The sequence below is a fragment of the Morus notabilis genome, unplaced genomic scaffold (assembly GCF_000414095.1).
Source record: "Morus notabilis unplaced genomic scaffold, ASM41409v2 Scaffold341, whole genome shotgun sequence".
Taxonomy (NCBI): domain Eukaryota; kingdom Viridiplantae; phylum Streptophyta; class Magnoliopsida; order Rosales; family Moraceae; genus Morus; species Morus notabilis.
In genome coordinates this window covers 110,184-130,183 of record NW_010363745.1, presented here as the reverse complement: position 1 = coordinate 130,183, position 20,000 = coordinate 110,184, and the positions used below count along the sequence as shown (strand labels likewise).

The following is a 20,000-nucleotide window of genomic DNA, read 5'->3' as shown; positions in this document are numbered from 1 at the left end:
TTTGCTTCCAGAATCCCGAGATAAGCTCTGATCTGCATTTCTTTGATCCTCAGTCTAACAAAGGAGAAGCCATCTTCACATCAAACACTTGTTTACGGCCTCCTGCCAGAAATTTGGCTCAAATGCCATTCTACGACGGTCTGCTCTCCATCTCCAACTCAAGTGCGTATTATTAATTACTCTCTATACTCTTGTTACCAAACTTGTCCTTGCATCATAAATCACCCCTTTTTAACTTAAGCTGAATTAGCTCTTATTACATCAAGTGTCTCCCTCCCAATTTCTTTTACTTTCCTATTTGTGCATTTTTCCTTTCCATCTATCATTTCCCTCTCGTTGATGTTGACCTATCCTTCTTTTTCTTTTTCCTCATATTGGATCCATCATTTTCAGATTTCAGTATGCTTAATATACTTGTTTAACAACACATACTGCATATTTTCCTCTTTCTTTTGCAATCCGATTTGCCCCCCTCTCTCTCTCTCTCCGTCTCTTTCACACACGCCCGCGATTATGAACAGCACAAACACCAATATTAGTTATGGATAGAATCATAAAATATTTTTTGTCGTGAATATCGAACAGATACATTGATAGTGTTGCCTCTCTAAACTTTTGGTGGTAGGAAATGAGCACCTGAGTGGAAAGATGGAAGTGCCGGGGAGTTATAGTCTTTACGAGAATGCAGAAGATTACAGCATGACGGGATGAGGCTAATCCGTCGGTCCAATGTCCGAGCAAAGGAGTTAATATTGTGAATAGAAATGGTGCAGTTCTTAGATGCAGCAGCTTGTTGGATGATATTAGAAATCAATGCAAGTGGATGCTGTACAATCTGGGATATGGAAATATACCTACCTAGGGAAGAGTAGAAAGCTAACTTAGCAGAGTTTAATGTTTCATCTTTTGTCTTCATTTTTTTTTTGTTATGAGGGATTAAAGTGTCGTGGTTTTGATGAACCAACAAAATGGAGTCTTTTTACGTTTGGAGACTAGATGGATGTACCTGTTTCACTTTTGATAAATGCGAAGCACTTTTGCTCTTTTGTGTTCTGAGTTTGACTGATATTTGATCCAAGACTTGCCTTAGCTTTTTGTCAATACAATGAACATTTTATTATACGTATGAACATGAAATGTGAATGGGATGGAAAAGCCTTGCTATGCTAATTGCTTTCAATTGGAGAGCTTCTTTTTGCAAAGTAAATATTTTGAGGACATTTTCTATCTTATTTTTTGTGGTAATTCTGCAGTGCACCACAAATACACTAACAGGAAAAGCTACATTTGCATGCGGCTTAGGCCTTTGAAATGATCACCAGAAGCTAAAATTTATTAAAATTTATAGTAACATGTATTTTATTAAAATTTATACTTTGTCATCTTAAAAATATGAAATTATAGGCGTGTTTGAAACTCGTTCCAAAATTATTTTGTTTTTTGTATAAAAATAAAAATGAAAATGTTTTCAATCTCAGACATAAATTATTTTTAAAAATGCATTTGATAGTTTTATTTATAGATTATTTTCAGTATAAAAAACTCATTAATATATATATATCTCTCTGTGTTCAAGAAAGGAGAAAATAAAAATAAATAATAAAAAATGACTAAAAATCATTTTTCATTTCTCTCTCATTTTACACTAAACTAAAATTTTTTTTTATTTTTATTTTTTATTTTTATTACGCTAAATACCGTTTTAAAAATGTTTTATTTTTTTTTTAAAATGTGATAAATAAAAACAGAATCAATTCTAAACACGGCCTATGCATCTGCCATCTTTCAAATTCTGAAATTACTCATTTAACTATTTGGCTCACTAGAAGAGAAGTCGGCCATATATTGTTGAAGCACAGATTTTCTCTTCTCTCATCAATAAACCACTCCTCTTCTAAGTCGATGTTTGGCAACTCAGAAAAGAAAATCAAGCCAATGTGGGAATGATTCAGGTCTCGTCACTTCGCAGATTCGAGTTTTCAATTCGAGCTGAGATGTGACATTTTTTTAGAGCTTTTCACTGTAGCAAAAAAAAAAAAAAAATAGATGTGATATTTTCTGAGAACTTTTTACTGTAAAAACTTAAAACTAAAAACTCGAATCGATGAAATGAACGAGACCTCAGTGTAATATGTAAGTAACATTTCTTTTTAGATAAAAATTTATTCACAGGATGTTCCTGTTTATATTATTATTATGTAAATATAGAAATTAGAATCTTCCTGGCCATATCCCAATTAACTAGCGGTGATCAAAACTCTTTCCATTCTGAAGCCCCAAAAAAGGAAAAAAAAAAAAAAAGAAGTAACATAATAATAATAATAATAATAATAATAATAATAATAATAATAAACCTTTATTAGGCCTAAGCCACTGAAACAAGGAAAAAAAAAAGGAAACAGCATTTGGGTCTCGAATCTCCTAATAATTATTGAATAAGATCCCAGTAATTTTATTCACCAAAAAGAAAATAATCATAATATAATAATAACAATAATACTAATAATAATAATATTAATAATAATAAGGTCTCAGTAATCTTCAATAGAAATGAAAATTTGTATTTTGGCCCCTCAATTCTTCTTCTTCTTTTACATCTAGCCCTCTCCTTTTCTCCCTTCTTTCTAATTCCTCTCTCTTTGACTCTCTCTCCTTCAAGACTGAAGCTTTATTTCCCGGGCTTCAGCACCACCGAGATTTCCACTGAGGTAGAAGACCAATTCCGCAGCGAAACTTTTTTGGAGCAAACGGGAAATCCTGTAGACATCTTAACATTTTGAGGTACTAGTATTTCTCTCTTGAATGATCTGAATCCGACATTTCCCTATTGAACAAAAAAAAAACCCTAATTCATACGAACATTTTGAGAGTTTTTAGGGATGATCAGTTAAATCTTCGGTTTGTTTCTGTCAGGAATGGTCGATTCGAGATACAGTTACAGTTACAGTTACAGTGGTGAGGGTAAAGGGTCAGTTGACATCCACATTGTAGCTCGGAAGAATGGCGTCAAGGGTGGTTTCTTTGTCTTCTTCTCCGCTCTCCTCATTCTAGCAAATTTCTTTTATCTTTTCCAGCTTAAGGTATTCCCTTTTTTTTTCTTATCTATTAGTATTAGGTGGTTCTTTTTGTTTTTTTTTTTTGGGCTTAAGATTTGCTTATGTTTTTGTCATAATAATGTTTTTGTTGATGAATAATTCTGGCTCAGTTGTTTATGGCTTCGCATCGTACTCATAAATTCTTTGTATATTTATGTATGTTTTTGTGAAGAATTAGAAGTATCTATTTGAACTTTGTGCAAACATCCAAATAACAGGGCAATTCGATTGTCATCGTTTTATGGAGCTTCGTTATAGAGGCACTTCTACTCAAGTTGTTGCTTTGGAAGGCTGTTAAGAAAGGTCAGAGAAGAGCGCTTTAGAGGTCCAACTTCATAGTTGTTTCTTCTTCTTTAATGTAAAGGCGATTTCTAGATTGCATTATATCGGTTGTGCTATGTTACTGTCAAGTGTCACCCACATAATTTCGTTTCTAAAATGGCCCAGAGTCTGTCCTCGTTATGCCAGCTTTCGGAGTTCAACTTGAAACTCACTATGTCAGGTGTTTGTCCCTTTTTTAAAAAAATTTTATTTTGCCACATAATTTCATTATGCTTTCTTCTTTTTGTTCTCCTTGTGACTATGCTTTAACCTTAGGATGCTCACCTTGTAAAATATTAATCTCCTTAAATAGGATGTTGTGGTGATGCATTCAGAACATGAAAAACCTTGTGATGAGTGTGTATTATTAACTTCAATGATTTGCATACCTGTTTGTTCTCTTTTTGTTAATACTTTTAATTATGCCGTGCAGTGGAAAAGTAATTCGGCGCTTCATCCCTGTCGACAAGATTTTGAAACCAGTTGTGCTGGAATGTGTGACCCCGGTTACATGTTACTGGTGCTTGTGTTTAGTTGTGTGTGGAGAAGCAGAGCTGATATCAGTTTTTGAGGTAACTATCGTTTAAATAAAAATGCTATCATTGAGTAATATCTTTCCTTATTTTCTTTGGTTTATGAAAACTTGAATTCGTCGCCTCAGACATTGCGGCCGCCGGTCAAAATTTTAGTGCCCATCTGGAAGGCTTTACGTGCAGCCACAAATAAGGAAGAGATCCCAAACACATCTATTACAGAAAATGGTGAGGGGGGGCTACAGTGAAGGATAGTTTCCTGAACTAAGGCATCTTTGTCAACATAAGTTGAGCTTGTTCGCACTCGCCAACATGAAAATGCTTCAGGCGAAATAAGTGGGCCTTCCTTTTCTAGAGGTCAACGAGCCCATTAGGAGTCAACAACTATGGAGCTGAACAAAATTCAACAAAGAATGATAAATACTGCAAAGGACCCTCTTTAATACTGCAACTCCCTGTCTGTCCTCTACATATTTCGGCTGTAACATTGTTTTCATACAATTGCTTATTGAATAACTTTTTCAACATGGGTTTAGATATAGTTTGATTAAATGAGAGGGAAGCTGAAAGTACACTAGTTTGGGAGACATCAACATGAACTTTGAATTTTAATGGCTCATTCAATACAATCTTTAGGGAAACATCAATATCAAGCTGAAAAATGTAATAGAATGATAAATCAAATATCAATGTTAACTTTGTATTTACAGGGGACCGTTCCGCATATCGAGTCAAAAAATGTAATAAAAACACTATCGAAAATGTCAATTGAATTGATTATTCTACGAACTTGAAACGTGCTAATTGGGGTATTCTATGGCATGTGCTCCCTTACGGAATAATCCATACACTACAAACAAGAAAGAATGAATTAACAGTGTGATTATCCTGTGGTGGGTGCGTCACGAACTTGAAATGTGCTCCCCAGAAAACTTGTTTTGTTGCTAAGGCTTCAGCTTGTAGCCAAACTTAAACGCTGCGCTGCACGTTCAATGGTGAGTTCATGTCGGCATAAACCATGCCATAACCCATTCAAATCATCATTCATCAACGCAATCTTTGCAATCTGCTTATGCAATGCCTCCAAGTTGACAAGCGGGACAGTGGTTGGCCGCCCATGAGCACACTGCACGATTCACTCCAGTTTGGTTATTCAACTAAGGCAGCTCACAAACTCATTTTCTCTCAGACACGTACGTGTGCATGAGCGCACACTCACGAAGAAACACATACTACCTATGTGGAGGTGAACTTGTCGAAAGCACACTTACTTGGAAACATAGTGCCGTCTGCTTTAGCTCCGCGATGATGAGGGAACATTCTGAAGGTAGCAAGGAGTCCCCAAACATAATTGCACCTTAAACAATAACGTCACCAGGTAAAGCAACAAGACAATCCTTAGTCACTCTATACAAAGTTCAACATTTCTATGCAATATCAACAGTTTTTCAATAACAACTGTGGACTAATTAGAATTCATTATCTAGCATGTACCTCTGCATGCTTTTGAATTAAGGATGCGAAGGACAGAGGGCGGTATCATTGATGATCCATCAGTATCAGCAAGCTAATGATAAAAGTAAAAACTGGCGTCAGAGACATATCGTAGTGGCTTAAAAAGGATAAGCTAAAGAACACAAGACAAACAAATTAGAAAGAGAAGGGTAGGAAAAAGAAAAAGAAAATGTTTCAGTAGGGGTTCAAGAAAATTTTACCTGCTGAAGGAACTCCATAAGATCTAGATCAGACAAGTTTACACCTAAGATGCAGGGAACCTGCATGTTATGTAAATATGATAATGATATAAGCAATATAATGTACATTTAAGATGCAGCTTCACTTGCACTGTTGAACATTGAATAAGTCGGTTAATTTCAACATTTCTCGAGGAGGTATTAGTATATTGGAGAGAAAAGCATTCTAACAGGGTCGGACCACACGCTAAAATGCAAGCTTAATGGTCTAATTAACAGAGACAAGTAAGTCTTATACCGCAATAAGTGTAACAACTGCTGGTTGCTTGTTGAGAAGATTCAAACTCCTGTGCAAAGAATTCAAATGAAGAACCCCTAAATATGAGTTGAGAAGAAAATAGTTCTTTTCTTCAAAATATAAAAGGAGAATTTTCAAATGAGCATCAACAATGAACAGATTGAACGAAAGAAGCACGGGTTGAAAATATTGTTAAACTGTAACATGATGAAAATGAATTTACTTGTGGTTATTGCTATGAGTGGCGAACATTAACGTCACCAACAATCATTTTGCAGATAAGTCTCGTAAAAAATGCTAATTATTGACAATTGACATTATACCATATTACTTAACGTCAATAATTAATGACAGATTTAGAAGAAGACGACAAAAAAGTTTACCTTTTAAAGGACCCTGAATCCTGAGCATGAATATTGCATATCCAACCCCATTCTTTAATTTCTTCCGCATAATTATGCAGTAACTGATGCCCTGCCTCCGGCAGTGTCTGATATTTAGAGTGAGAAGACTATCAACTCAAGTTAAGGAAATAGTAAAACTTCATGTAGCATAATACAAACATACCAACTCTCGCTCTGCTTCCAGAAAAGTAATTGTCTTTCCTTCTCCAGACAAGACCTTAGCATTCAAATAAATTGTCAGAAAACATTAATAATATATACATGGCTATTTTGTATGAACACCCCTTGAACTTTTCGAATTTAGAAATTTAGTCCTTAAACTTTTTTTCCTAGCAATCAACACTCATAACTTTTAATTTTTGGCACTTTTAGTCCTTCTTGCTCAAATTCGTTAAAATTTTGATGGTTTTTTGTGCCAAACTTACAAGTGATAGCCTAAGAAGCGCATTGATGATATTTTTGTTTGGTATTAATAACATTTCATGTTAAAATTTAGATTAAAGTTTAAGTTATAATTAAATTAAGTTCAAGTTTTTAAATGTATTTGTATTGAAACTAAACAAAAATGAACATCAATGCTCTTATTAGGCTATCATTTGCAAGTTAGGTGCAAAAAAACCGTTAAAATTTTAATAAATTTGAGCAACAAGGGTTGAAAGTGCAAAAAACTATAAGTTCGGGGTGCTGATTGCCAGGAAAAAAAGTTTAGAGACTAAATTGCCAAATTTGAAGAGTTCAAGGGGTGTTCGTACAAAATAGCCTATATATATAATTGATTTAAAAATCTAATATTTGAACACAGAAAAAATTACTACCTTCTGGCGCAGCTCCTCTAGTCTAATCCTTTCGTCTGCAGCATGCTGGTGACAAGGACCACAGCAGTAGTCAGAACTCCAGTCCATGTTGTACATTTACAAGATTTACGTTTCGCAGTATACAAGCATGTCCAACATGAAGAGAGAGCATTTATGTACACAAGCATCAAATCTATGTTCATTTGAAAAAGCTGTATCTGCACTATGCAGGGATAAAATTTGAAAAGACAACAGCGCAACTCTTGCCGTTTAAGGGCCCGTTTGGAAGGTATACTCAATCCATGATTTTTTATTATGATGTTTGAAATCATTTTTTTTGTGAGAGAAAACACTGTAACAGAATCAATTATTTGAGTTTACGTATATGAAAAAAACGGGCCCTAATAGTTCTGCTTTCTATAGACTTTTCCATGAGGATTTTTTTAATATACATGTGTGTGTGTGTGTGTGTGTGCATAACAAGTGTTCTCTTTACTGTCCTGCCAACCTCAGACCACTTCACATATGCAAAAGGGCGTATAGAATATTGTGCTATAATGAATACACAGAAGGTGCCCTCAATTAGGAGGAAAAAAAAAATTCTGACAGAAATAAATAAGTGGACCTGGTCAACAACGGCAAGTGTTCTGCCAGCCACAACTGGAATAAATTTCTTATCCACCTGTTGGAGAACAATGGCGTCCTCAAGGCAGTTTTTGTTAATAGATTCAGGAACTAATAAGTCACCGGCAAGGTGCAAGTATCCAGAAGAGACATCGAGTATAGTATTCTGATCATGGATTCCAGGCAACTTATTATTATTCTGCTTAGAACAATAGAAAATATAGATCAGAAGTTGACTAGAGACGACATTTACTGTATTAAATTTGGTATGCTGATAAATACTAAATAACGCATATTTAGAAAATAAACATTTTGGGAGAGGCCGAGAGGGAAAAAAATAGAAGCAAATTCGTACAGCAGTCTGTGGACAGCAGTTCCGCCACTTGGTTCGATGATTTGGAGAATCTTGAAATTCATCGGAGATAGTTTCTGAAAATTGACACAATATAGACACACTACGTTAACCTACAATGTCAGAATAGAACAGATATCAAATATAAGCAAAATGCACCAACTAAATTACATTGGCACTGCATATTGTTTTTTGCTGGCTTTTCACTAGGTACTTGTCAACAAGAAGTCGATGTTCTTACACACGTTGCATGAGTTATAGCATTCACAAAAGCATAGCAGATAATAAAGTCACCTTTTAGCAGAGCAGCGTCTTGAATGTCAAAGCAAGCTGACTGTTCAAACCTTACATCTTTATTAACCTTCTTGTTGTCTTCCTTAAGCTCTTGCATATTCTTCAAATCTAGTCTGAAGGCAATGTTGGGGTGAACAAGGTATGTTACTGATAACATATCTATCAAAAAAGGGGAAAAAAGGAAGAAGGAAAAAGAGAGACGCACAAAATTGCAGTACCTTCTGTCTAACATCGAATCCCCCAATGAAGTTGACTTCAAATGTTCAGGAGCTTCTGCACATTAAAGGTGTATTAGCTCATCTTGCATCTGTAGCAATGTCTTAAAAGGGAAATTTACCTATAAATACCTTGATAAGCAGGGCCATTATCAGCTTTTGATGAAAAATGACAATTCAAGGCAAAGAACCTCCTCTTGCTTCTATAAAAAGGTGGAGCTGAGCAACTTCTTGATCTTCGACTCGAAAAATGAGAATTTCTTTCAATTTCCTCATTATATTTATCTCTTTGACTTTTGTGTATTGCAATACTTTTGTGGCTTTTACCATGTGAACCTAAACTTAAACTCTCTCTCTCATCAGTTAATATGTCTATGCATTCAGGAGAGAAATTATTTTTCAACTTGTAACTTTGCAGGAAGCGGCCTGAAACAGCATCGTCTAATCCACTGTTTGAACGTGTGGTGCAGTTTTCTTGGCTGGATCTCTTTTCCAGTACATCATAACTAAATCTGCAGTCATTCTCTTCACTATCTGTAAAATTTTTGTATCTAGCTGTTTTAACATATGTACAACTACCTTCACGTATGTTGATATCAGTGTAATCTTCTACCTCCCAGGGTGAGCCCTGGGAAAAGGAATCCGATGTCAAAAAGCGCCATTTGGAGTCCAAGTTGAAATGATCAGATCCGATGGTGTCTACTTTTGCAATTGAATGAGATGAGAAATCATCATTCCCATCAAGACTCTCCTCATAAAACGGGATTGACTTTACAGGGAGACTGTCAAATTCCGCAGACAAGTCAGATTTTCTAGAAACTTTGGGAAAGTGCTGAAAACTAGATGTTTGGTCCTGCCACGAAGTCTTTGACAAGAAATCAAAACTCAGGTTGCCACCGTCAATTTCTGAAATATCAACTCTGTCATAAGATTCAGTCAACAGTTTCTTCATCTTGAAGTTATCACTTCGAATATCGTGACCAGCATCTGTAAACAAAGAACTCTCATGTGGAAGGCTCCGTCGCAAGGAGCAACTCTTTAGAAAAGGCCTGATCATCTTTACATCATCAATCAAGTCTGGACAATCAGTAAATTTTGCAATACCTGATCCACTGCTAACATTGAGACTACCTTCAAAGGAATCATTTCCCCACCATGAAGTGAAATTACTATTATCCACACGACCGCTGCATCTTTCTCCATTACTGACTTCATTCACGAAGAAATGGTCTTTCACAGATGAAATATTGTTATCAGAAATGTATATTTCATTTTCACAATTTCCAGATACTTCAGCAATGCATTTTGGAAGGGGAAGCTCCCATGATTGACCAAACTTCTCAGTCTGAATAGTAAAATCCGTCTCGTTTTCTTTCTCTTTGAAGTAGTTACTCGAGCTGCGAATTGGAGTTATATCCTGCTGCCCATGAGACAAGTAAGCTTCCTCTTTATTGAGGATCTTCAAATGAGAAGACACAAGGCCCGGAGAGGCCAGATGACTTTGGATTGTGGAATTCTTTTTCTCAATTGTGGAGTTCCCAGAAAAATTTTCATCACCTAAATCTAGCAGCAAAAGAGAAGAATTGTTTATCAACATGCTATACCAAAAGCAACAGGGAGAAAGGCCTAAAAACTAATAAACATGGATCAGACTGTATTTTGACATCAAAACAAACGGGTTCATAAAGTGGGACCATTACCCTCTGCATACATGGTAATTTCATCTCCATGCAACATTAGATCTTTTGCCATTATATCAGCTGCAACCCCGATAGATTCTCCTAAAACATCTCAGAGGTTAATAATAGATCATCATACCAAACTGAATCCATGGAGACCATGAGAGAACACATCAATCTCTTAATAATATGAATAGAGTAAAGGCATACTGTAAGATATATTTCCCTTCCACAGTTGTTGAATTGCCTCATCAAGGAGTGTAAGTACAGGAACCCAATCCTGGTAAAGAGTGGCGAGGGGTTTGAAAGAAGCAAAAAAAAAAAAAAAAAAAGTAATATTCAGTAATCACTTAAAAGCTCATTAGATTAAGCTTTTACAGTTACTTACAGACTGAATTGAAACTAGTATCCATCATGGGGGAGAGAAGAAAATTACCTTGAATTCCACATAAGTTTTTGATGGTTCAAGGGTTAGATCATAGAAACAACGAGGACAACTTATTTTCAAAACAAAAACTGGGTATGACTGAGGCCTACTTCTCTTTCTGTTTTGGATACCACTGACAGCTTTCATTTGGTCACAACACTCAAAACTAGCAGCCAATCGATTCACCAGTTTATGGATTGGCCCTTTGCAAACAAACCGTGAGTTAATATCTGCTAGAGTCAAGGTCAAAAAATTCAAATAAAATATTATATATATATATATATAATACATTCTTATCCCGATACATCCACCTAAAACTAAGAACATTATTCAAATTTATCAATAGGCACGGATACAGACATATTGAAAGGCCTGCAAGAAAAAAGTCAGATAGTATAAGATAGATAAAGCAAAGAGATTCAGTAAGATCACCATGACTATGAATCCCTCTACCTTAATGGTCAGATTATCACATGGGCCAGATATGTATCCAGAAAGCTTTATTTTGCCAGCACTGATGTTCAATTCATGAAGAGAGGTAGAGACCTCGATCCCAAAACAACTGGTCATCAGAGACATGGGAGAAGAAGGATGTGTGCAAAGAAGCACGTCCTCACTGCATGAGAGATAAAGAATGTAAGCAAGAAAAAAAAAAAAAATTTTAAAAATAATAAAAAGATTCAACTATAAAACATGAACAGAAAATACCTTTCCAGATCAACAACTTTGAAAGACAACTTTGAGTGCACAAGGGCAATCCGAAGTACACATTTCTTGACTGATTGTAAGACCTTCTTAGGGCTGACAGTTCATATACAAACCAAAAGGTATGTCAAGTCAGTACAAAGTACTGCAAGTGTAACGAAAATACAGACGAAGGGAGCTGGAAAAAAAAAAAGTAAAATTTCAACTAACAGGGCACCTGGATTGAATATACTTTCTCCGAACTGGTTGGTTGTAAAATAAATCACGAACAACAACTGCACGTAAAGCAATTTGATATGAGGAACTGACCAACAGACAAGAAGTTTACCTCATGGAAACCAGCATGAAAGTAAAGCATAAATGTCCAATTAGATCATCTTACATAACTTTCTCATAGCATGTGAAACCATCAATCTAGCACAGAAAGCAACTAAAAGTCTCCTATGTTTACCAACTTGATTGATCAACTACATTAAATCACAACCCAGTTGATCAAAGTAGCCATTCAGTGAACAATTATAGAACAAGGTGCAAAAAAGGTTAATTCACATAAACGATGTAAAAATCAGTCCAAAGAAGTTTGAAAAATCATGAAATACAAGGCTAATTATCTCCACCATCTCATTCAAAGAATTATAGGAATAGAGTCCGCACCTGTTGTTCCCACATCCTTCCTATCATCACATATTCCGAGATACAAACATTTGCTTCCCTATGACAAAATTAGAGGAAAAGTCGATAAAGCATCCTTCTTGAAACTTCTTTCTTTGTAAGTAAAATGATCCATACCTTCATGACCTTGCGATACCCATTCGGCCTCCCACAAGCTTTTGTCAAAATTTCTAACATTGATACATCAGAAATTGAAGCCAATGCTTCTCCTCGAAAACCAAAGCTCCCAGTCTTAGTATTCTTATCATCCAATTGGTCGAACTTTGATGTTGCTGTCCACAGATTGTACATATACAAAATAATCGTGTGAGCTTCAAGTAAACATAAGTTCAAATATGATAAATTTTCTTACAAATGCATATGCATGCCTAGCCGAAGGTGTCCATACTTTATCACGGACTATAAGATGTCGAAACAGAAAAGTTTTTTCCACATGTGACATGGTTCACTTGTTATACAATCATTGTCTTTCTCCTAGATTATACTGAATAAGGCATTAGTCTTTCAACCTTGGAGATTATTAAGCATTGGAAGATTGAAAGAAGTCCTAAAGAAAATGACAAATTTACCATATCTTTCTCCCAATAACTCTAATCCATCCCGGGTGATGCCAGATCCTGCAAATTTACCGGTCAGAGTGATATCGAAGCTTGAAAAAAAAATGTAAATGAAAAAAAAAAGGTTTTTCCTCATAGTTGCAACCCGGGTAAGAGGATTGGTGTACTAACCATCATCTTCTACTCTCACATAGCATGTCGAAACGCCTATAAAAACTGATACCTGAAAGCAGTAAGGAACTGTGAATTCGCAAAATTCCTGTTTTTCTTCCAAAAATAAGGAGGAATTAGATGTACAAACCGAAATGATTTCTAATAATCTCACACGAATAGTATCTTCATAAACCCTAAACCCTAATTCTGTTCCACCACAAGATTAAAACTTGATTGGGGGGAAAAGCTTTCTCTCGATCACACGAAAAGAACTTGCCCGGGAATTGAAACGATACATGCATAGATTTGAAAAGCAAGCAATAAAAAAAGAGACGAACCCTAATTCATAATCTTCCAAACCCAAACCCAAAAAAGAAATGAAAGTGAAAGCAATGGTAAAGTTTATTACTCTACATTACACTGATCACCAGTTTTGATTCACGTAGCAAAAGAAGTTGTATTGGACTGAATTGAGTTGAATATTACCTTTGAAGCGCCTGCATCTAGGCTGTTGAAAACAAGCTCTTCCACAACTCTGGCAATGTCGAAGACGATAGTTCCAGAACGCACCGAAGTACGAACAGCTTCAGGCATGGGTCTGATGCTCCTCATCTTAGAACGACGATTGAGCTGAAGAAATCCCAATTTATTGATTGATTTCAATGACGAATTCCTCGTCGGCTCTGGAATGAGAGAAAGTGGAGGAGGTGAAAGTGAAACATTTCTAATTTCTCGGCAACCAAACAAGTAGAAATAGAATCATCGGCCAAGTCTGAAATGGAAAAATATGAAGATAAGGACTTTGTTTTAGATGAAGAACGAAGAAATTAATCGTCTTTTTTTTTCCTTTTTTTTTTGTATTACCAAAAAAGAAAAAAAGGAATGATCTTTCTCAGTTGTCAGTTCTCACTCAGACTCTTCCTTTGAGTTCTGTTTTTCTTTTTTTTCTTCTGCTGAAATCCTTCGAGTTGTGTTTGTTTGAAAGTTATATAACGAAAAAGGCGGTGAAAGAGAGATTCGAATTGATAGAATCACGAGGTGAGTAGCTTGAGTGAGTCACAGGCGGAACGTCATTAGACGGGAGTTGTAATCCAAAGTAATTTTGGACTTGTTCATTTCAATTGGAGCAGGTTCTAGAGACCTGTTTGGCAGAGAAATAATGAATATATGGGACGGGCTATGTGCTTGTCTTTAAGCAAGGTAAAAGCAGAGCAAGAATTGATTTTCTTTAAATAAATCTCTCTGCTCTTGGAGCTGGAGAGGATCATCGTGGATTTCTCCGAAACTGAAAAAGGCGAAGGAGATTGAGCAAATAGTTGGGTCAAGGTGAGCAGAGTTGAAAACACTGACAGATCTCTTCAGATATATTCTCCTCAAAATACAAAATCTAAAATCTTTCGTGCCAGTCAGACACAAGAAATTCATTGGTGTTATTGCGAATATAGATAAGGAAAAAGGCTATATAAGGCAGCCAAGCAGGTCGTGGCAGGGGATAAACAAATCAGTAGGCAAGAGGTGCATACCGCTGCAAGCGATTGCGTAGATCCTGAGTTGTTATTAGTCATTGGAAACCAAATAATCTGTCTGGGCAGGTAATTGGAAAACAAAATCCGAAGAGTTGGTGTTGATGACCAAGAACAAGAAATAGCCTCAAGCATATTCCCATGTGTCCAGCTATGATAGTTCCAGTTGACCGACGCGCATGCTTATATAATTTTCAGATGATTTTTGAGCTAAATGTTTTTGACTATTCTAGACAACATGCGCTTTTCAAAGGAGTGGAGTTACCACGCACAAAAAGGAGGATGGATTGAATTTTTCTTGTGGGCTTTTCTCCTTGTGAATTAGGACATGAAATTGCAGATATTGTGCGCAAAAGTATTTCGAGGGATTCTTACTGTGCAATGGAGAGAATCAAAGTGAAATAAGATTGAATTGGAAGATGTCGAGTTGGATTTTGGAAGATTGGGAGGTGTTGAATGGGAGGGTCCATAAAGTGACTGACATAAGGGCGGCTGTAAATGGGGTGTGTTGGAAAAATGGCTTAGAAAATTCTTTTTCAAGGTATCATCTTGAGGCCCACACCTCGTGTTAGTGATAGTTTAATTTAGATTTGTGTTTTTTATTAGGAGGAGAATGAAATTATATATTTATATGCTCAAAATGGTGAATGTGTAAATGAAAAATTGACTCTCAAAGTACTCTTATAAAGTTGAAAAAACTGAAGAAAAACTTCTAAGGAATTGGGAAAAAGAGAAGTCTTTTGTCCCACAACGGAAAGAGACAAAGTCACTGTCTCCTCTAAATCCTATAAAAGAGATCCCTACTTCTCATTTGAAACAGATGACGTTTGGTTGGAGGATTCAAATTATGTGATTCGAACCATTTTCGATTTACATGTATTTTTTGTGAGAGAAAATACTGTACCGAACCACGAATCATGATTCGAATCAGAGAACGAATCCCTCTACTAAACATCACCTAAAATTTCAGAGTCCTCTTTAGTATTCATAAGGTATTTATTGTGATAGAATTTAGATAGATTTTTAATATCAGTACAAAATTAAAACACATAAAACTCTTAAAGAGATGGATGATATCTTCTGTGATGGATGGTATCTTAATTTTATTCTTCTCTCTTATTCAAGTATTTCATCATATTTTTTTGAAACTATGAAGGTTTGCATGTTGATTATTTTTTTCTTGGGATATTTATATTTTTATACAATGTGTTTTAGATTTATTAAAATTTATACATTCAGTTTTTGATCTCATTAAATGTATACTTTTAAATTAAATTTAATATATAAATTTATACCTCATCTTAATCAATAATTAATTTTAACCTTTAAAATGATTAAACTATCCTTAAGAAAAAAAAACACTAAAACTTTTAAATTACAATAAATACAAGTTTAATAACACAAAATAACTCATTTAAATGGCATTTTGCATATTTTAGAGGTCAAAAACTTAAAATCTAAAGAAAGGGGTGGAAGGAAAGAAAAGTGAAGGGGAAGCTTCTTACTTGTTTAGTAGGGTGGATTGGTGGGAGGAGTGGATTCTCCTAGGGGTTAAGAATCCATCTGTGCCCACCAAAAACAATCCCTCCAATATTGGACGGATTAGGAGGTGGAGAAGAAAGTTTATTGTGAGATGTTCATTTTGACCTCTTTTCATAAAATTTGTAATACCAATTCCTTTTTTTTTGTTTTTCCAATACAGTTCTATTTCATTAATTATTTTTTTCTGCTCCGAATATCTCATTAATTATATATATACGATAATTTATAACGATACTAATAGTTTGTTTTTAGATAACGTAAATAACAGTTTAAAACTCACGTGTGTGTATATATATGTAAAACATATATTTAATTGTTATATGCATAATATAAATTTAAATATTTTCTTATTTTTCAAATTTTTTAAATGATAACAGTGATTTTAATTTTTTTTTCCTTTTATTGAAAAGTTCTTTATTTGTGTCTATATATTAATTTTATTTTGTTTATAAAAATGTCCTCATAAATAAATTTTTTTAAAAGTTTATTTTTTCTGTATAGATTGAACATTAAAGATTTTATTTGAAGAAAATTGAGTATAACACTATTGATAAGTAATAAATAGACATTTTAAGAAAGAAAATAGATAATATAGTAATTTTATGAATCGAACTTATCCTCTCTTTCTTTTTTTGTTTCAATACCAAACGAGAGAGAGTGATAATAGCAATAATTTCTTCCTACCATACTAAATAACTTCAGGGAAAACTATGGTCTCGTTCATTTCGTCGATTCGAGTTTTGCTACAGTAAAAAGCTCTCAGAAACAGTCACATCTAACTTTTTTACACCAGTAAAAAGCTCTCACACAAAATCACATCTCAACTCGAATTACAAACTCGAATCAGCGAAGTGAACAGGTCCTATAATTCATCCCTCTATTCCCACTTCCATTCCTTCGTATCATATTCATCATTCTACCAATTTATCTCTCATATTAAACAGACCCTAAAGTGCATCTTCACCTCCCTTTCCTTTTTACCTTCCTTGCGAACATAAAACGTTTGGTTCATGAATTCAGAACCATGGTTCATGATTCTGATTTTTGAAATTTAAATTTTTTATGAGAGAAAACACTGTAGCATGTAGCAGAACTAAGAACTATGATCCTAAACCAAACGAAACCCTTGAAACAAACGCCACCTTGATTACCGTTACTATATACACACACACACACACACACACACACACACACACACATATATATATATATGAGTTTTCAATGGTTGCGTTTTTTTTATCAATGTGGTTACTAACAAATATAGAAATATGATGACGTGACGTGATAATAATCCAGTTCTATTAATTATCATTATTTTTTTTGTCAACTTATAATTTATTATAAACGTCGGATTAATATTATGCGGCTAAAATAATGATACCTATTGATGTGTAAATATTAGAGATACCATTAAAACTATATATATATAGCAATTTTTATGGTAGGACGGGTTTTTTATCTTACGGCAGGTAATGCTATTTTAATTGTTAGATTAATTTTTTAACGGTTAAATCTGTGATTTGAAGCAGTTTTGTGTCACGTGTTTCAAATTTTTAATATGGACTCTCGCATATCTATCGTTAAAAAGTTAATCCAACGCTTAAAACAATCTTACTTATCGGTAGGATAAAAAACCCCACCTTAAGTTGCCTATATATATAATTATCGTTTAAAAGTTTCTTGATTCTCAAAGCTGCTAATTTTTCAATCAAATCCTTGAAGATTTTATATTTGTTTCTTAATTTTCTCTTTATCTTCTCTTCATCCACAAGTTAGTGTTGACATTCAATATTTTAAAACGTTAATCAAGAGCCTACCCTATTATATGAGGAAACTTTCTTGTAAATACAAAATAACTTCTTTTTTTCTTCCAGGGGCAAAATAACTATAGGTGTTAATGAATTTGAATCAAAACCTAAATCATAATTCAAATACACTTTTCAAACAGTCCTGTACTTCAAAGTCTCTGGGAAGGAAAGTTTCCCAACCAAGCTAGAGTTGCTTTGATAAAACAGCCTAATTCTGCCTCTTCCCACCCACACTTCTGAAGCCTTAAAGGAACATGAAAAGTTTAGGGTATATTTGGAGCAAAGATCCATATCATAATTCATATTATGGTTTGTGGCTCGTTATAATATTTTTTTTTACAAAAAATATACATAAATTAAAAATAATTCTGAATCATAATTTTAAATCTATGAACTAAACATCTTTTTAAATACCATAATAAAATATCAACCGATGAGAAGCTTGCGTATGTGCCGAAAATGGGCCCTACATGGAAATGATTGTGGACCCCTCTTCTTAGATTGCTCAAGGTCGAGAATCCTACTTTAGGCCTTGTCAATGGCTTCTAAATCTTCATTTTCGAATTTGATGCCCATCATCCTCACCATCTCACTTCTGAAATCCCTCCATTCTCTCACTCTCTCTCTCTCCATTCTCAGCCATGTACAAGTCTCTCTTTTATGGTGATCATCTATATGATGATGCCTTTGAATAAAAGCCACTTTGCTATTTAGAGACGGTGTTTGTTGGGGGGAAAAAAAAAAATAGCAAAAGCGAAAATTTCTTAATCATAGGCACTTATGATACCCAGGCCTCTATCTAAGGCTGGATTTTTGGATGTGGTACCATAGAAATACAGGATTTTGACTCAGCTACCAATGCACATCCAGAAGGTTTTATGTCATGGCTATTGTTCCTAACAAGTTCTAACCTTGTGTGATCAAATGAGGCTAAATTTTCCTGTCCTTGATCAATAACTAATTGCCTTGTTTATCCAGTCACAACGTCTGATTTGTCGGATGATCAACAAATTCAGCTAAAAGTTGCTAACGAAGAAGATACAACTGTCAAACTATCCACGAATTCTGAGTAGATTTTCCCCCACAATCAACATACTTATGAATGTCTAACCTAAAAGTTAGATCTATTTTTTCACAATCCTAACCATTGTTACTTAATCTTCACCACACCAGCTTTTTTTGTTCTCATTAAACACATATTTTTAAATTTATACATTTCCACAATCAATCCTTAATTGATCTAAAATATCCTTAAATAAAAAAAAAGACTAAAAAAGCTTTAAACTTACTATTTGACGTAAAAAATATGCAAAATACTTTTTTTTGTGTTTTAAACTTTTATTGTTTGTAAAATTGAAAAATTTTAGTTTTTTTTATCTTTCTTTTTTTAGGGATAATTTAATCATTTTAAAAGTTAAAATTAATTATTGATCGAGATAAAATATAAATTTATATATAAAATATAATTTAAAAGTATATTTTAAATAAACTTAAAACACAAGATATAAAAATATAAATATCCCTTTAATTTGGGTTTGTGTGTTTGGAAATATTTGTAAATTTAAAAGGTGTATATTACACTAATGGCCCCTTAATTTTTTACCATGTGATACTTTTATCCATTTTTTTAAATTTTTTTTAACAAAACAGACCCTCTACTTTTAAATCAAAACGGTTCCTCAACTTTTAATCATTCACAATAATGGTCATCCACTCATCCATATAAATCCATAAAAAAAGGTCACAAAAACGCACATGTGTCTATCACTTGAGCTTATTTTACGTGATATAATAATATAGTTGCACCCGTTTTAGATATATTAATGCAAGAAAGAAATCTAGGGTTCTTATGGAAAAAAGAAAAACAGGGAGAAAACACATTGATAAAAAAAAAAAAACAATCTTCAACTAAGAAGAATAAAAAAATAAAAATAAAATAAAACATTTATTTTCATAGTTATAAATCTCTTCATTTTAGTCTTTTAGATAACTTACCCGTTTGGGTACTATTGAACTTTTTTTTTTTTTTTATATTTTTAATATGTGGATGTAAACATTTGGACAGTACAAAATTACACAAACAGAAAAAAAAGGTTAGAATTGAGAAATTTACGAGAGAAATTAGAATTAAGGCTCAGTAAAAAAATTGAAAAAGGAATTCAATAGCATATATGAAAAATATATTGTGGAGGTTGTTTAATTCAATAGAATTGAAAATATTTAAGCGTACGAACAATGTGTCTGTTTGTTTTCCTTTTTCACATTTTTCGAGGAGAGAAAGTTTTAATTTTTCCATTTCCATTCTTGGGG

The 20,000-nt window shown here is 34.1% G+C and overlaps 3 protein-coding genes across 7 annotated transcripts in view; 2 read left to right on the top strand and 1 right to left on the bottom strand.

Annotated features, from left to right (window-relative positions):
• The window catches only part of LOC112092851 (WUSCHEL-related homeobox 8), a 2,666-nt gene extending 1,613 nt beyond the window's left edge, over nucleotides 1–1,053 (top strand). Inside the window, exons 2-3 of one of the 4 annotated variants that reach the window (XM_024170022.1) lie at nucleotides 1–138; nucleotides 626–1,053. The exon at nucleotides 1–138 is cut by the window's left edge and continues 378 nt beyond it. In XM_024170022.1, the coding sequence (XP_024025790.1) occupies nucleotides 1–138; nucleotides 626–711 (224 nt within the window). In that variant the 3' untranslated portion in view covers nucleotides 712–1,053. Of the gene's footprint in view, nucleotides 163–585 lie in introns of all 4 variants that reach the window. The other 3 variants (XM_024170021.1, XM_024170023.1, XM_024170024.1) reach the window with 3 other exon arrangements.
• Nucleotides 1,054–2,634: 1,581 nt separating this feature from the next.
• LOC21390482 lies at nucleotides 2,635–4,217 on the top strand. Its single transcript, XM_024170000.1, has 6 exons — nucleotides 2,635–2,781; nucleotides 2,914–3,080; nucleotides 3,314–3,398; nucleotides 3,543–3,597; nucleotides 3,850–3,988; nucleotides 4,078–4,217. Exons 2-6 carry the CDS (start codon nucleotides 2,916–2,918, stop codon nucleotides 4,195–4,197), a joined length of 564 nt encoding a protein of 187 aa, XP_024025768.1. The 5' UTR covers nucleotides 2,635–2,781; nucleotides 2,914–2,915; the 3' UTR covers nucleotides 4,198–4,217.
• A 665-nt stretch (nucleotides 4,218–4,882) lies between these two features.
• Nucleotides 4,883–14,829, bottom strand: LOC21390481 (DNA mismatch repair protein MLH3). 2 transcript variants are annotated; one of them, XM_024169998.1, is made up of 26 exons: nucleotides 14,341–14,829; nucleotides 13,304–13,589; nucleotides 12,836–12,887; nucleotides 12,677–12,724; nucleotides 12,225–12,379; nucleotides 12,090–12,147; nucleotides 11,653–11,710; nucleotides 11,439–11,531; nucleotides 11,184–11,346; nucleotides 11,087–11,102; nucleotides 10,740–10,960; nucleotides 10,514–10,583; nucleotides 10,325–10,405; nucleotides 8,757–10,187; nucleotides 8,628–8,682; nucleotides 8,410–8,522; nucleotides 8,119–8,192; nucleotides 7,765–7,962; nucleotides 7,161–7,205; nucleotides 6,509–6,562; nucleotides 6,325–6,431; nucleotides 5,942–5,990; nucleotides 5,665–5,724; nucleotides 5,444–5,516; nucleotides 5,221–5,306; nucleotides 4,883–5,075 (listed from the first exon to the last, which is right to left on the bottom strand). In XM_024169998.1, the coding sequence occupies exons 2-26, from the start codon at nucleotides 13,427–13,429 to the stop codon at nucleotides 4,902–4,904; spliced, it is 3,660 nt and encodes a 1,219-aa protein (XP_024025766.1). In that variant the 5' UTR covers nucleotides 13,430–13,589; nucleotides 14,341–14,829; the 3' UTR covers nucleotides 4,883–4,901. The 2 variants fall into 2 exon arrangements, with proteins under 2 accessions (XP_024025766.1, XP_024025767.1); XM_024169999.1 differs by lacking the exons at nucleotides 4,883–5,075; nucleotides 5,221–5,306; nucleotides 5,942–5,990.
• Between the last annotated feature and the right edge of the window lie 5,171 nt (nucleotides 14,830–20,000).